Below are 18,750 nucleotides of genomic sequence, written 5' to 3'. Positions count from 1 at the left end.
AAACAATGGTATCCTTGTGCATCAAAGGGCATATACAGAAAAGGTACTCAAGAGGTTTAATATGGAGCAAGCTCACCCATTGACTAGCCCCATGGTTGTGAGAAGTACATATGTAGATAAAGATCCATTTGCTCCTAAGAAGGCCGATGAAGAAGTTCTCGGACCAGAAATGCCTTACCTCAGTGCTATAGGAGCGTTAATGTTCTTGGCTAGCCACACTGGACCAGACATATGCTTTGCCGTGAACCTCCTAGCAAGATATAGTTCTTGTCCAACCATAAGGCACTGGAATGGTATTAAACATGTTCTGCGTTACCTACAGGGAACGACAGATTTTGGTCTACATTACACTAACTATAACAAAGATGGTTTAGTTGGTTTTGCTGATGCAGGTTATCTATCCGATCCACACAATGACAAGTCACAAACAGGTTATGTGTTTACACACGGTGGTACAGCAATCTCTTGGCGTTCTATGAAACAAACCCTTGTAGCCACATCATCAAATCACGCAGAGATACTAGCAATACATGAAGCCAGCCGTGAGTGTGTCTGGTTGCGGTCCGTGATTCAGCATATTCAGACAGACAGTGGATTGGAAGACATCAAAGAAGCAACCATAATTTATGAGGACAATACAGCCTGCATCGCACAGCTCAAAGAAGGTTACATCAAGGGAGATCGGACGAAGCACATACTGCCCAAATTCTTCTTCACACATGAACTACAAAAGGCCAGAGAAGTTCAAGTGTTGCAAGTGCAGTCATGCGACAACTCAGCCAATCTCTTCACCAAATCGCTACCGACAACAACATTCAAGAAGCTCACGCATCAGATTGGAATGCGGAGACTTAAGGACTTGGAGTGATGTTTGGAACAGGGGGAGCAATGTGTGCTGTACTCTTTTTCCTTCACCAAGGTTTTGCCCAATGGGTTTTCCTGGTAAGGTTTTAATGAGGCAGCACCCCCAAGCACATTGCATAGATCCCATTCCAGCATAGGCACGGTCATCTCGTCCAAGGGGGAGTGTTGTGAAACACTTAGTGGACTCAATAGACCGGCCCATATACTATCCATGGAGACTCAGCCTCTCGGCCATACTCGNTATGAAACAAACCCTTGTAGCCACATCATCAAATCACGCAGAGATACTAGCAATACATGAAGCCAGCCGTGAGTGTGTCTGGTTGCGGTCCGTGATTCAGCATATTCGGACAGACAGTGGATTGGAAGACATCAAAGAAGCAACCATAATTTATGAGGACAATACAGCCTGCATCGCACAGCTCAAAGAAGGTTACATCAAGGGAGATCGGACGAAGCACATACTGCCCAAATTCTTCTTCACACATGAACTACAAAAGGCCGGAGAAGTTCAACTGTTGCAAGTGCAGTCATGCGACAACTCAGCCAATCTCTTCACCAAATCGCTACCGACAACAACATTCAAGAAGCTCACGCATCAGATTGGAATGCGGAGACTTAAGGACTTGGAGTGATGTTTGGAACAGGGGGAGCAATGTGTGCTGTACTCTTTTTCCTTCACCAAGGTTTTGCCCAATGGGTTTTCCTGGTAAGGTTTTAATGAGGCAGCACCCCCAAGCACATTGCATAGATCNTTTGGAATTGCAGCTTGAGTACAGAAACAATGGTATCCTTGTGCATCAAAGGGCATATACAGAAAAGGTACTCAAGAGGTTTAATATGGAGCAAGCTCACCCATTGACTAGCCCCATGGTTGTGAGAAGTACATATGTAGATAAAGATCCATTTGCTCCTAAGAAGGCCGATGAAGAAGTTCTCGGACCAGAAATGCCTTACCTCATTGCTATAGGAGCGTTAATGTTCTTGGCTAGCCACACTGNAATTAATAAGAATACACAAGAGCTTTATCCCTAAACTCTATATTCATAAGAAAAGTAGTTTATTATGGAAAAAATTAATCAATAAAAAAAATTAAAGAAAATTAATCAATAGATAATATTATTTTTCATTTAATAAAAAAGTTTTGAAAAATAATAATATATTTTAATTTATTTTGAAAATTGTTAACTTTAATAAAATAATAATAAATTGTGATATTTTAGAAAATAAATCAACAGTTCAAAAAAATCGACTATGTAACAAATCAATTAATAAAAAAATAAATCGACTTTTTAATATAAGTCAACAAAGAAAAAAACATAAATCAGCAGGAATAAAATATAAGTCGACAGTTAAAAAAGTCAATCATATTAATAAGTCAACTTAAAATAAAATAAGCCTACTAATACCAAACAAATCAACGGGAAAAAATTATAAATCAACAAACAAAACAAATAATTCAACATCATCAAAAGTCGACTTTGTAAAAAAACAATCAAACAAAAAAAATCGACAATTTTATAATAAATCGATGGAAAAATAAATAAGTCGACAAAAATTAAACTTAAGTCAACCATTCAAAATATCGCCCTTATTAATAAATCAATGTAGAATATAATAAGTCAACAATAGATAAACAAATCAAGAGAAACAAATATAAATCGATGAACAAAAAAAATAAGTCAACAGTTAAAAAAATCGATTATGTTATAAATCCACTAGCCATAACATAAGTCAACTGTTCTAATATAAGTCAATGACACAGATAATTAAGTCAACAGAAGTAAAAAAACAAAACGATTATTCAAAAAATCGACATTATAAATAAATCAACCTTAATTAAAATAAGTCTAAAACATTGATATATATATATATATATATATATTATAAATTGTATAATCTTGAATTATTTATTTTTAAAGAAAATTAAATCTAAATAATATCAACAAAAATATTTAAATTCCTTTTCTTTAACCAAAATTTTAAGATCAAAAATTTATTCATGTAATCATTATTTAAAATACAATAAATAATTTTCCTTATAATTTTAAATTATTAAATAATTAATTCTGAATTTAAGAATTTTAAAAAGTAATTTATTTTTAAAGTTAATTTATTTTTAAATATAAGTTAAGTTTTTATTGTTTTTATTTAATTGTTAAAATTATTTAATAATAAGGTTATTTTTATCCATTTTCATTCCAAAATGTGTAATTTTCAAATTTCTTTTCAAATATAGTATAGTTTTCAAATTGTCCCTTAATTAAATGATATTGCACAAAATTTTGAGATAACGATTACTTGATAATATGATCAGCGACAAAAAAACTTTCTCCAATCGGAGAATCCAGTCTCCCAGTTCCAAAGGGGATGCTAAGGCGAGTGAAGAAGGTTAAATTGATTTCTGATTTGTTTGTATTAAATTACAGAGAGTTCAAAGATTCTGGGAGATTGGGATTCAGCTCTTCCAGTGAATCTTGAAGAAAGAATCGTGATGGTCTCTGTTCCCACTTCACCGGGATCTAAAGACGAAAGAAAGAAAAAGATGAAGAAGAAAAAGAAATTGAAAGTGAAGCGAGAGAGCACAACAAGGAAGAAGAAGAAGGAAACATGTAAGAGTTAACATCCAGCTACTGATGTTAACTATGGTAGCTGGACTTGGAAGAGCATTGCTTGGATCCTATAGCTCGGGAACAAAGGATTTCTTCTCAGAATTTGAATACTAATGTCCTTGCGTTGTGGTTTGAGGTCTTCCATCCATAGTTTATTCATTTCCTCATTTCTTCCTTGCCTTGTAATGTGCTGATAAGTTTGAAGGTGTGATCTCTTCTCTCTTATCTCTTCTCAATCCCAAGTACAAACGATGAACTCTAACTGACAAGATAGGAGTTACAATGCTCCTCTCCTATCACCATGAACAGAGCACGCNTATATATATATATATATATATATTATAAATTGTATAATCTTGAATTATTTATTTTTAAAGAAAATTAAATCTAAATAATATCAACAAAAATATTTAAATTCCTTTTCTTTAACCAAAATTTTAAGATCAAAAATTTATTCATGTAATCATTATTTAAAATACAATAAATAATTTTCCTTATAATTTTAAATTATTAAATAATTAATTCTGAATTTAAGAATTTTAAAAAGTAATTTATTTTTAAAGTTAATTTATTTTTAAATATAAGTTAAGTTTTTATTGTTTTTATTTAATTGTTAAAATTATTTAATAATAAGGTTATTTTTATCCATTTTCATTCCAAAATGTGTAATTTTCAAATTTCTTTTCAAATATAGTATAGTTTTCAAATTGTCCCTTAATTAAATGATATTGCACAAAATTTTGAGATAACGATTACTTGATAATATGATCAGCGACAAAAAAACTTTCTCCAATCGGAGAATCCAGTCTCCCAGTTCCAAAGGGGATGCTAAGGCGAGTGAAGAAGGTTAAATTGATTTCTGATTTGTTTGTATTAAATTACAGAGAGTTCAAAGATTCTGGGAGATTGGGATTCAGCTCTTCCAGTGAATCTTGAAGAAAGAATCGTGATGGTCTCTGTTCCCACTTCACCGGGATCTAAAGACGAAAGAAAGAAAAAGATGAAGAAGAAAAAGAAATTGAAAGTGAAGCGAGAGAGCACAACAAGGAAGAAGAAGAAGGAAACATGTAAGAGTTAACATCCAGCTACTGATGTTAACTATGGTAGCTGGACTTGGAAGAGCATTGCTTGGATCCTATAGCTCGGGAACAAAGGATTTCTTCTCAGAATTTGAATACTAATGTCCTTGCGTTGTGGTTTGAGGTCTTCCATCCATAGTTTATTCATTTCCTCATTTCTTCCTTGCCTTGTAATGTGCTGATAAGTTTGAAGGTGTGATCTCTTCTCTCTTATCTCTTCTCAATCCCAAGTACAAACGATGAACTCTAACTGACAAGATAGGAGTTACAATGCTCCTCTCCTATCACCATGAACAGAGCACGCAGGCTCTCTAACAAACTCTCACTTAAGTGATCACGAAGGATGAGTCTTTACAATAGACTCTACTCGCTATTTATACTACTATCTATTTCTTTAGCTCCTCACACGTGCCTCTTATGTGCTTATCAATACTCCCCCCTTTCAAAACAGCTTGTCCTCAAGCTGTGATGTAGCCAAAGTAGTGAAGATGGAAACCAAAAAAGACAATCGATGTTTTCATGGTAGAGCTGCTGCACACACATTAATTCTCCACACCATAGTGTAGTTGCAGGTTCTGAGAATGTCTTCTGCAGTTTCTTCTTTCTCCAGCAATGCCATACTGAAAAGTAGCCGATCTTGTCTACAGTTGCAGTAGACCAGGAGCCATGTGTAACATCACTACAATGAAACTCAACCAGAAACCCAACAATCATATACTCGATGCCACTCTTGTTAACACATACAGGCCAATTCCCTTTGTCATGTTCATTCATCGTTTGATGAGAGTCCACCAAACTGTCTTGAAATCGCAAATAAAGTAATCTCATAGGATGCAATTGTTGCAGATTATTGTATCTCTTCCAACTCACTGTTCTGCTCCAAGTGTGTGAGTAATCATGTTTGTGTCGTCTCTTAAGTCGTACCTTCTTTGGCTTGTATTTGAACATCCATTATTTCAAATGTCTCCTTCTCTTCTTTGTTTTCAAACTTTCTTTCTGTGGAGACAATGGCCTGGACATTTGGTATAGAGAACAAATGTTGTGGTACTACTCAAATTCTGAAACATCTCACCATCACCTTTTATCGAAACCATCTTGATGTTATCCTGAAATCCGTTGGTAGCTATTACCAAGTCTGAAGCTTGTTGATGACACAATTTCTTCACACAAACAGATTCTTCTTTCTGCATCAATTGCCTCAGGGCATCCTTAATGGGAGAACATTTTTTTGTGTTCTTAGATTAAATATATAGTGAAAATAATGTAAAATCAGTTGTTAAGATCATAGGTAAAAAAAATGGGGGAACTAATTTTGGTGTTCTTAGAATAAAAATATACTGTTTAAGAACATGTTTAAGATTTAATAAAAAAACAAAAAAGCTTAGTTGATGAACAAACTAATACAACTAATCCTAATAAAAGAAGAGTCAGGTCTGAATTTAAAGCTCTGTCTCGTTTTCGTTGAAGTTCCAGTCTCTGACAAGGTCTCTTCTCACAGCACGGCTTCGTACTAAGCGTGGTGAGGCTCCTTCACCTGCTTGGAAATTGGGTTGTGGGGTTACCTTTGAGGATGATGCAGGGAAAGTGTTTACCTTTGAGGATGATGCAGGGAGAGTGTTTACCTTTGAGGGTTACCTTCCTTGTGAGGCAGCTGACAATCACAGAGCATCTACCTTCGTTGTCTGAGCTAGAAACAGAGTAGCTTCTAAATGAGTGGGATGGGCTCTCTACACTATGGCACACGGGGTTTGAATCACAAGCACACTTGCTCTTTAAAATTCCTGCGTTTAGACATAGTCCAATGGTTTCAGAAACATACGAATGGAACATAAGATAAAGGTCTGCTGCGAGTGATCTCACATTTCTGTGGAACAAGTTACTTGAAAAAGGACCCTTCATTGTGAAATAAATAGAACAAGAACTAAGCTAACCATTCACAAAAAGTCAATTCCTTTACTCACGAAATCTAAACAAAATCAGACACCGTTTCAAACAGCAATATTGAACTTCTTCGAATCACCAACTTACTCATGAACACTAGCAAGCAAAAACAAAGACAATGCAAAATTTTACATCATTCGAAAAAAGAACATCAACCTTCAACTTCTCCCCATCATCAGCCCACACGAATACCAAATTAAGTATCTTTCCAGTTTCTTCCTCTCTATGAATCTAACAAGAAACACCAAAACCCATCACTAAACTCAAAACTCATTCACAATATCCGCATTTTACTAAATCCAACGATTGAAACTGAAATCTTAAGAATAATACCCTGAGGGGAAGTACTCGACCCGATTCAACAAGCGACGAAGAGCCCTGACCAGCTCGGATCTGAAGCGGGAATCCGACTGCGGGAAAACCACGGCGGGAATCCGACCAATCGTCCGGTCTCGAGCCGATACTCCTCGACCCGTGGCTTCGCGTGGAATCGATTTGGGTGTTTTAATCGGAAGATTTTTGTGTTAATACGGCGAGGATGAAGGAAACGAAGTCGCGATATCGAAGAAGAAGGTGAATGCTACTTTTTTCGACCAATCAGAGGAGAGGAAAAATATTAGAACACCCTTTGGATCAGTTCTGAACCAAGATCAAAAATATTGATCTAAGCCCACTGTTACTTATTTTTATTATTTATTGGGCTTAGAACATGGGGAAAGTTATCCCATTAAGGATGGCCTCACATCAATTTCTTCACCATGTAACTGTTCCTCTTTCTGAACCATCCAAGCAACACTGGCCTCAGTAGGTGACAAGAGTCGATTGTACTCTAGAACTTCCAATGTTAAATCCTCAAGAACGTTCTTTGATTCATCTTTAAAAATCAAAGCTTTTTTGCTGACCAAAATCTTTCTCAATCAACTCATGCTCCTCCTCAGCTGAATTTGATTCTTGCATTGAATCTTTTACTAAAATCACTTCATTATCAGAAGTTTGTATTGATGGGCTTGACGGCTTGACGTTTCCAAACCAAACATACAATCGTGACTTGAAATCCTTCCAATTTGTGAAGGATACATATGCCTGAACCAACTCAAAGCATCTCTTTCCAAGTGCGACAACACCAAACTTAGCTTCTCCACATCATTATTTTGAGAAAAACGAAAGAATCTTTCAACTTTCGAAATCCAAATACACGGATAAACTCCATTGAAAATAGGTATTTCGACTGGCTTGACCAAACCATCTCCATATCCCATCATTAACGTTGATTCGTTCTTGCTCAAAAGTGAATTATCTTTCTGATGTTCCATTGATATGTTGAGCCCTGAACCATAAATATTTACCTACGTTGATGAAAGAATCTTGTTTGCAGTTGCAATGTGTTCCACGTCCAACGATTGCCTTTCAAAAAACAAATCCCCGTCGCGATGCTTTTCTTTCTTCTTCTCCGAGACTTCAATCGATTTTTCTTCTCTATGCTCCTGAATGAGTCTGATTCTTTCAGCGGTGTCACCAAATCGCAACAACAAAGCTAACTCCATCATTCCCCAACTGTCAAAATATCCACATCCTCTTGTTCGCCATTGAAACCACAAGAGAGCTTCACCTTCGAGAAGACTTTGCGCAAGATTCAGCTTCTCATCTGCCGTGAAATCCTCTTGGATAAAGAACTCCTCTAACCATGAAAGCCATGGTCGCAATTCACCAGCCACACCATCGAAGATGGGAAATCCCTCAAGACACATTGCGATCAAAATCCCCAAATTGTATAATCCCCAATTCGTCGAACCCTAATCCTTCTCTCGCGTTGACCCTTCGATCACAGTTTCACCGCACCATTTGATAAGAATGAAGGTGATGATCTCTTCTCTCTTATCTCTTCTCAATCCCAAGTACAAACGATGAACTCTAACTGACAAGATAGGAGTTACAATGCTCCTCTCCTATCACCATGAACAGAGCATGCAGGCTCTCTAACAAACTCTCACTTCAGTGATCACGCAGGATGAGTCTTTACAATAGACTCTACTCGCTATTTATACTACTATCTATTTCTTTAGCTCCTCACACGTGCCTGTTATGTGCTTATCATGTGCTCTATTATTTTACAGTTCCTGCAGTTGTTACTCTTTTCAGAAGGCACTGTGTATTTCATCTGGCTTTATAGAAAATGGTATATGTTATTAAAAAAATAAAACATGGAGAAGTTCTTAGATAAGTTGCCGCAGATGGATCTGATGCGTTTGGAGAAATGACGTTTTGGTAATTCGTTGTTTGCTTTGTAACAAGTATATTTGTTTGTGTGACAACATCAATTAAGTAATCTAGTCCAGTGGTTAAGTAACTTGTTGTTTTCTCTCATACCTGTCAGTTGAATTAAAGATGTGGTGTTTTTTTTGGGTAATGTCAATGAAAATTAACTATTTAATTGGAAAGTCAACTAAACTTAAGTATTTAATCTATTACGAGCAAAACTTATGTTTTTCTTTCAATATTTTTGGTAAGTTCATGATTTTTGTCACATTTTCCCGTATATATATTCAACAAAACTTTGAATTTATGTTTTACTTATTTTCTTCGACCTTATTATCTGCGTATACGTGTGTGTGATGCTGACACACTTCGTTTGTGTGCACTAAAATATCTTGGGTGTTAATAATATTGGTTTGTAGCCCTGTTTTAAAAATCCTCGCCTAGTACCAATTACGCTCCGCAAAATCGCTAGGTCCACCCTCTCCGCCTCGATTAATAACTAATCCCCGCTTAGCATCGATTATTCGATTATACCATCCAATCCGATTACTTCCCGCTTAATTTTGTATATACCAATTATTTTTGTAGCCATATATAAATCAAATATATATTTTTTTTGTTATTTAGACATTGAAATTACGAATTTATGATGTTTTACAATAACTAATGTACAAACTATTAACTAAAATCATATATATTTTTTTTTAAATTACGTTTTTATGTGTTTACCATCATTTTAAAGACAATAATATAGTTTTATATTTTATTTGATATTTTCCTTTTCACATAAACAAAATTATACATATATTTAATACTATATATCTTATTTTATTATTAATTTAATAGAATAACCCTAAAACCTAGTCCCCGATTAATCCCCGTTTAATCTCCGATTTTCTTGCTAGGTGCTAGGCCCACCCCGTCCGCCCGACTAGCGCCTAGCGATTTCTAAAACAGGGGTTTGTAGTAATGAAACAACCCAAACCTTTTTATTTTATTTTAATTATAATAGTTAACTAGTGATCTTATACTCATTAACAACCCAACACTAATTAAACAACAACGGATAACAAAAATCTACACCATTAATCCAATAACGAATAAATAAATAACACGATAACATCTATACAATAATACCAATAACATAAACAAAGTCATAGAACAATGAACCAACAACCTAAATAACCATTGTAGACCATATTGTTCCATTTTAGCAACTTAACAACAGCATAGAACAAACAACCGAGCCTCTAGAACATCCTCCTTTTCATTGCCTTGATTCCACGATCACACTTTGTACCTGTACCACAAACAACAATTGAGATAAGTGAATATTATCATAAACACTCAATGAGACGATCCTTCCATCTACTAGACTATACACAGAAACAAAAAAACAAACACAAGCAATACACAAAAACAAGCAAACCAGGCAACTCTGAACACATGCGTCGTCAATGCCCTTGCGTAGACGGATTCACTCTTTGCATCGACCGATGCACTTTTTGCATCGACTGATGCACTCCTTGCATGTTGTGGTGTGATTTTCATCATTGTTTGGTCAGAATATTTTGTTGGAAAGGTGAGTGCATGACCATGGCTTATCTAAGCTTGAGATTTTCTGATTTTTGTGTTTATATGTTATGTTGTTGATTCCTTTGTTTGTTTGGGTGTTTTCGTGGTTCCTGAGACTTTGTGAGACTCCTATGGGATCCTGGATTGTGCTTGGTGCATTTGGGAAAGAAGGAGTGTGTTGATCGAAACTAATGCGAGGATGGCGCAAGAAACCTAATGAGCGTCAATCAACACCATGTGGAGGTGTCGGTCGACACAAACTAGGGTTTTTTGGGAAATGTCGAGTAGGCATCGGGTGACACCAGGTGGTTGCGTCGATCGACATAGCGAGTGTGTTGGTTGACTCTAACCTTCGCCAAGTGTCAGTGACGATCGACACCAACCTTCAGCAGTGACTGATACTTGTTTTTCCTGGTTTGATTGTATTATTTGCTATGTGTTTGATTGGAGATCTCAATTGCTTGTGTGTATACCCCAATAGATGGGAGGATTGCCTCATTGAGTATTTGTGATAATATGCGTTTCAGTTGTTGTTTGTGATGCAGGTAAAGGCAAGATGTGATCGTGGAATCAACGCAATGAAGAGGAGGATGTTCTAGTGGCCCGTTTGGTTGTTGTTTGCTTCTGTTAGGTTGCTAGAGATGAGTCATTAGAATGTTGCCTAGGTTGTTGGTTATTTGATTCATGCTGTTTGTTTCAGAATTATTGGTTTAAGATTGATTGCTCGAGTATTTACCCGATACACTTAACCGCAAGGCAGTATATGCGGGGTCGAATCCACAAGGACCAATGGTACACTAAAGATTTGTGAGACTTGTAAATAGCTAAAGCGAACGAAAGTTTGTTTGTTTGGTTTCAGAAATTGTTAATAAAAATGCAATAAATAAAACGATTTAACTTATGGGATTAAAACATTGGGCTATAAGGCATTTCAGAGATCAATGACCAATGGGGAAAAGAAACAAGGAATTCAATAGTTAAGAATCGTTCTAGAACATGAACACAAGATTTGACTAACCCTCTTTCAAGGTATTAATCACTAAAGTTGACTACTCAATTACTAAACTTTCATTTGTAATCTCCTAATCAAATTTGCATTATCAAACAAGTTCACTAAGTTCACAATATCCCCTAACATCAACTTTCACAGGTTAGAGAAATATTGCTCAATTCATATTGGTTCAGGCATTCTATCGTACACTTGTGATGCATGGAAAGACCTAGAATCTAGAACAAGGTGATCAGTCCTATTCTAGCATTAAGAGCATATGAATCAAAGAACCACAAATAAAATAAAGATCCCAAGCAACAATTAAACCATTAAATCATTTGATCCCCTACTTAGAACCCTAAAACCATATTAGGTGAGTACTCACACATATTGAAAGCAACAACACAAAGAGAGGAAGAAGACATAATTAAAATGATTAAATAAAATGAGTAAAGAGTTTAGAAATCTTCTCCAAATTGTCAAAGAGGATGAATCTCTAATCTCCAGAAATAGCTTACAAAAGTCTCCAGGTGCAGAAAAACTTAGAAAATAGCATATATCATAGCATGTGTTGCTCATTAGGTTTTGGGGATATTTATACCCTTATTAAAATAAAATATATAAAATAAAAAATGAGAATAGAAAAAGGAAATAAGTGTCTGGTTGTAGTCAAAATAGACTTCACCACACTTGTCCAGACTTCAGTAGACTTGTGCATAAATTTCACCAGACTTCACCAGATTTGTCTACAGACTTCACCAGACTTGTCTACAGACTTCACCAGGCTTGTCTACAGACTTCACCAGACTTCTCAAGATTTGTCTACAGACTTCACCAGACCTCTACAGACTTATCCAGACTTGTCTACAGACTTCACTAGACTTCTTCAGACTTGTCCAGACTTCATGATTCAATTCAACTTGGAGATGTACAAAAAGTCACTTCCTGCTTCTTTATTCAAGTTAAACTCGAATCCAACCAGAAGACTCCAAATCTAGCACATTGTCTTCACACCTAATCACAACTCAAGAAAAGACCAAAAAGACACAAAAGACGGATAAAGATGCGACAAATGACTCAAAACGAATATTAAATGAAGGACAAAAGACATCAAAAACAAAATACATCAACTCCCCCCGGCTTAGATCTTTGCTTGTCCTCAAGCAAAGCAAATACCTTTGTCAAGGAAAGAGGTTTAAAAACGCGAGAACTCACATATTCTTCTGGGATCATGCTCTCAAACAATTGCCTGCAAACCACTTCTGGGATCATGCTCTCAAACAATTGCCTACATCGCCATGACCATAGCAACTTCATTAAATCCCAAGTACACAAAGAGTTTAGAGTCAGATAACTTGACCTTTTAACATTCATTAGTAAATGCGTGCACTCTCACAAAGGGGATATCGAACACGCTCTGGTCTAGGTTATGAGGCAATTTATGGGTGGCTCAAGTGTTTAAAGGTATCCAACAACGAGAACGGATGCAAATCATTATGCAAAATCACAGTGAGACACAGACCAATTGGGAGGTACACAGCTTCCCTCTACTCGGATCAAACCAACCAACGTAAAACCCCAAACAAATCATCATTGTTCTAGATGCTTTTGATAAATAAATAAGAGTACTCTGACTTTTCCGGTTCCATTTTTTACTCTTTTCCCATTTTATTCATTTTTTTTTTCTCAGTTCTTTTTTTCTTTTTGTTTTTGTTTTTCTTTTTTTATATGGGGGAGTGGAACCGGTTCTCGTCTCACAAAATTACATCAAAAGCACTAAATCATGGAAACTCAACACATGCTTATGAACATAACCACACAACCACAAAAAAAAAATCAATATCAATCACCCAAACAAACTACAATGACAATCCTAACTAGAGGAAAGCTATGTCGGTCTGTATACTCCGTAGTTTTTGCACATGAATGCACATGATGATGATGACCAAAGAATGCGAGTGGTCTGAGGCAAGGATAGGGGTAAAGGTGTGGTACTAGACTAAAAATGAGTCTAACCATTCAGAGTTTACAAAGAGTGGTAAAAATGGTGTAAACTAAACTCTGAATGTATGATCCATTACACGATTCTCAACCCCCTAGGTGAGATATAATAAGTCCATATTAAGTCCAAATAAGCAAGGCCAAGCTCAAATCATCCAAATTTTAAAGCGACAGGAATTATTGAAGTGATCAAGTCATGTTTTTTTTTTTCTAAACTTCCAAGTCATCCTTAAACAATGCTAAATGGTCCCAAGGCAATGAATCAAGCATGGTGAAATTCCCTAAGAAACAAACTAACTGACTCAAAAGAAAGCAACAAAAGAAAACAACCAAAGCAAACAAGATCAGTAGACATATGACACCCTCCTCCAGACTCGCTTCACACCGTCTCGGTGTGAAAACAAATCCAAGAAAAGAGGTCAAACAGACTCAAAAGAAATTTAAAAGAAAAATAAATAGTAAAAGAGAGAAATACCTGATGGTTTGCCTTCCACAAAGCGCTTGTTTCATGTCACTAGCTTGACCAGATTCTTGTGAACTAATGAGTATGAGCACAAGGACTTGCTCCAAAAAAAGGTCCCCAATCATTCATCTTTAGCTTCAGAACTCTACTCATAACCCCTTTCACAGCTTTTCGACCTTTTTCTTTCAATTCTGAAGTTAGAATACTCCTAGCTTTTGAAAAGGGTCTTGAGGTTCCCTTACACTGCACCTTATACTCTATGGTATCTCCAACACACTTCATAGGTGTCAAGGTTACATGAGGATTTTCCTTTATCCATTTGGGCTTAACCTTGCATGTAGCACTAACATTTTTTATTGGAATTTGAAGGTCTCATCCAGGAATTCCTTGACCTCACTCCAACCTATGCATGTCTTCACATACTTATCCCTAGGATCATCAATGGTTTCAATTGAAAAAGCTTATCCTCCAATAGTAGGTTTTTTTCAGCAACCTTTTCATGTCAAACTCCTGAGTATGGTCACCAATCTGCAAGTGAATTTGCTGTTTTTTTACATCAATCATAGCCCCAACGGTATGTAAGAATGGGCGACCAAGAATGAGAGGATCATGTGGTTCTTTATCAAGCTCCAAAACTGTGAAGTCAGTTGGGATGTAGAAGTTCCCAACTCTAACATGCACATCCTCCACCAACCCAACTGGAGATCGCACAGAACGATCAGCAAGCACTAAGGAGATCCTTGACGGTTTGAAATTTGTGATTCCCAAACGCTCTGACACAGAAAGCGGCATCAAATTAACACTAGCTCCCAAGTCACATAAACATCTCTCAAACATGAATCTCCCAATTTGGCAAGGTAGTACAAAACTCCCTGGATCTCCAAGCTTCTCAGGAATCTCAATCGGGATGATGGCATTGCACTCAGAACTAACCATCTCTACCTCTTCTTTCAAGTGTGCCATTGCAAGCATTTTATCCTTGTTCCTTTGATGTTTTTCCTGCTTCTCAAAATGCACATATGCCTTCCCAGTTGAAATCATCATGACCCTTTCTTCAATGTTCTTCTTGTAAGACAAGACATCCTTCAAACATTTCTTGTATGTTTTTTTATTCTTTATTGACTCTAGGAATGGGAGCTTGATGTGAAACTCTTTCATAACTTCATCAAAGCGAGCTTTCGCCTTTTCAACCTGATTTTAGCTTCCACTAGATGACCTGGAAATGGGAGCTTAGGAACATATGGTGGTGGTGCAACGTATGGTGGCTCATCATCTCCTTCAATCTCATTATCTACAGCAACATCAACAACAAGAACTTCCATCTCAGAAATAATACTCTCATTTACAGCTTCTTGAAGACTTCTCTCAGCAACTTCTCCAGGTTCTTCTTGAATCATAACAGCATAACAATGCTCTTTATTTTTGGGTTCACTTTTCCCTGGTAAAACACCTGATGGTTGTGTAGAGGTGGAAGAAATCTGAGCTACTTGGTTCTCAAGAATTTTAACATGTAAAGATAGTATTGTGAACTTCCCATTAAGATCACGATACATGCTGTCCACCTTAACATTGATTTCAGCAGCATTCTTCACTTGACCTTCAAGAATCTGCTGTATCATCAACTTCATTTCATTATCCCCTGAAGAAGACGTAGAAGTGTTGCTCATAAGGGCTTGAACTGGTGCTTGGTAACTTCCCTAGAAGTTGTTAAACTGAGGTTTTTGCTGAAAACCTTCTTGACCATATCCATTTCCCTGTCCTTGTCCCTGAGGCACAATGGCTTATTGTAGTTTCCTTGCCCTGGTATAAACTGCTTTTGTTGAAACTGTTGTGGTGGATGTACCTGATCCTGTGGGTTCTCAACATTAGTGCTCCGGTAAGAGAGGTTGGGGTGATTCCTGTAGCCTTGGTTGAAACCATTGTTCTGATATCCTTGGTTCACGTAATTCATCTCAGCTTGTAGTTCCTCAGAACCATCCCTAGCACCTTCCTGATAAACCTTACCATCACCAGAATCATCACAGAAATTCAAATTCCTCTGATCTCTTCTCAAAAGCTGCTCCACTTTTGCATTCAACTCAACAATCTGTTTTGATTCTCCTCCTCCACTACTTCTCACTGTCCTATCATAGTCAACACAATGGTTACTGTTGCTAGCAGCTAGGTTCTCAATCAAAATCTCAGCTTCTCCTTCTGTTTTGGTCATGAAGTCCCCATTACTAGCTGTATCCAAGGCCATCTTATACCTCTCATCAACTCCTCTGTAGAACGTGTTGATGAGTGATTCTGGTGTGAATCCATGGTGAGGACATTCTCTCTTATAGTATTTAAACCTTTCCCAAGCCTCATGGAATGACTCAATAGCATGCTCCTGGAAGCCTGAAATCTTATTCCTAAGAAGAGTAGTCCTTGCTTGAGTAAAATACTGTCCCAAGAACGCAGCTTTATACTCATCCCATGTTCGAATGGTATCTCCCTTCAATGACTTAAACCAGCGATGAGCTTTATCACTCAGAGAAAATGAGAATAACCTGCATTTGACAGCATCATCAGGTACCCTATTCATTCGCGTTGTGCCACATATATTCTCAAAGTACTCCAAATGATAAACTGGGTTCTATGACGGTAGACCATGAAACTGATTTTGCTTCACTAGACCCAACAATGCCGGTTTGATCTCAAAATCATTTCTAGCGATTGGAGGATGTTGGACACCTCTGCGGTACATCTCAGCGTTGGGAGCATCATGTTCCCTCAAAGTCTGTCGAACATTTGCCGGTCTTTGATTAAAAGCAGCTAAACGGGCAGCTTTGCGGTGCACAGCTTCTCTTTGTGCAGCTACACGGGCAGCCTCTCCACTACAAGAAAACAGGCCATTTGCGACTACCTTTTGTGACTGATTTTTTAGTCGCAAACATTTGCGACGGTTTTGCGACTATTTTAATACCTATTAACGACCATACAAAATACGGAAATAAAACCATCGCAAATTTACGACGAAACGACACAGTCACAAAAACGTCTCACCTTTGCGACCGAATACATACTCTTTTGTAACTGATATTATTTCGTCGCAAAACAAGATGCATTTTGTGACTACTTTGCAACTGCAATTTTGGTACGTGAGAGTCGTCGCAAATAAGTCGCAAAATAGAGACTTATTTGCAATGACTTTTTCGAGTATCATTTAGTAGCAAAGTCGTCGCTGTATGTCGGCAAAAAATGTTGAGAATGTGGAAGATATTGTACTCAACTTTTGCAACTACATTGAAAACGGTCGCAAAAGAGTCGTACCATGTCGGCAAAAAACGTGCTTAAAGTGTGTTAGGTGAACTGAAATTTTGTGACTCTTTCTATAATAGTCGCAAAACAGTGGCAAAATTTCTCTTATATATATGCCACCACTTCTTCTTTCATTTACATCAACTCTAAAGAGAAAAAAACGGGAGAAAGAAAAAAAAAAATTTGTGAGAAAGAAAAAAAAAATCGAGAGGAAGAAAAAAAAAAAAGAGAAAAAAATAAAAAATAATAATGTGGAACAATCCTTCAAGAGCATGGATGTACAATCGGATCGATCCGTTCACTAATCATATCTCATCGGATTATTCGGCGGGTGTGGAAGAGTTCATCGATTTTGCCTGTAGCCATGCACAAAATAGCAGAGGTAGGTTTTACTGCCCTTGTGTAGTATGTCACAATTCGAAGTCTTTGAAAGCTGCCTCTGTTTCGAATCATTTGCTAAGTAGGGGGTTTATGCCTAACTATTATGTATGGTATGAACATGGTGAAGATTATGATGTTGTTGGGGAGGGAACTAGTAGTCATTATGCTAATAATACAGATTATGCTAGTGCTAGTGAACCAATAGGATTTGATGGGGAGAATATATATGCTGGGATGGTGAATGATGCATTTCATGGTTCTGTACCATATAACGAGTATCATGAACATGAAAGTGGAAATGATCATGTTCATGAACAACCCACCCAAGAAGCAAAACGGTTTTATGATATGCTAGCTGCTGCAAACACGCCACTGTATGATGGATGTCGGGAAGGGCAATCTCAGTTATTGTTGGCAGCTCGGTTCATGAACAATAAGGTCGACTACAATTTGTCTGAAAATTGTATGGATTCATGGATAGGACTGTTTACGGAGTATTTACTAGAGGGTAATCAGGCAACCGGTTCATACTATGAGACGGAGACTTTGATGCAAAAGCTAGGATTACCATGTCATACATATGATGTATGTATAGATAACTGTATGCTCTTTTGGAAAGATGATGAGAAGTTGGAGCATTGCAAGTTCTACGGCAAACCAAGGTATAAGACTAGTGAAGGAAGAACAAGAATACCGTTCAGTAAGATGTGGTATTTACTGATTGCGGAAAGGCTGAAGAGAAAGTACCAATCTGAGAAGACTGCAGCTTTTATGAGATGGCACGCTGAGCACAGCTCTGAGGAGGGATTTATGTGTCATCCTTCAGATGCGGCTGAGTAGAAGAATTTTCAGCAATTGCATCCCTCATTTGCAGCAGAACCGTGCAATGTTTATCTTGGATTATGTACAGATGGTTTCAATCCTTTTGGGATGTCGAAACACCATTCGTTATGGCCAGTGATATTGACTCCATACAACTTGCCTCCTGGGATGTGCATGAACACAAAGTATTTGTTTCTGACGATTTTGAATTCAGGACCGAACCATCCACAAGCTAGTCTTGACGTTTTTCTCCAACCATTGGTTGATGAGTTAACAGAGTTATGTTATAATGGAGTGGAGGCATATGATGTGTCCTTAGATCAAAATTTCAACCTTAAAGCTGTCCTTTTGTGGACTATCAGCGATTTCCCAGCATATGGCATGTTGTCAGGATGGACAACACACGGAAGATTAGCTTGCCCAATTTGTATGGACGATACAAATGCATTTCAATTGCCAGCTGGTAGGAAGACATGTTGGTTT

At 37.1% G+C, this 18,750-nt stretch overlaps 1 protein-coding gene across 1 annotated transcript; it reads left to right on the top strand.

Annotated features, from left to right (window-relative positions):
• Nucleotides 1–17,313: 17,313 nt before the first annotated feature.
• Nucleotides 17,314–18,285, top strand: LOC104773122. Its single transcript, XM_010497671.1, has one exon. It carries the CDS (start codon nt 17,314–17,316, stop codon nt 18,283–18,285), a length of 972 nt encoding a protein of 323 aa, XP_010495973.1.
• The last annotated feature ends 465 nt before the right edge of the window (nt 18,286–18,750 follow it).

Source organism: Camelina sativa, unplaced genomic scaffold (genome assembly GCF_000633955.1).
Source record: "Camelina sativa cultivar DH55 unplaced genomic scaffold, Cs unpScaffold00456, whole genome shotgun sequence".
Classification (NCBI taxonomy): domain Eukaryota; kingdom Viridiplantae; phylum Streptophyta; class Magnoliopsida; order Brassicales; family Brassicaceae; genus Camelina; species Camelina sativa.
Note: the sequence above shows the minus strand (reverse complement) of the source record. Positions and strands in the feature narration are given on the sequence as shown.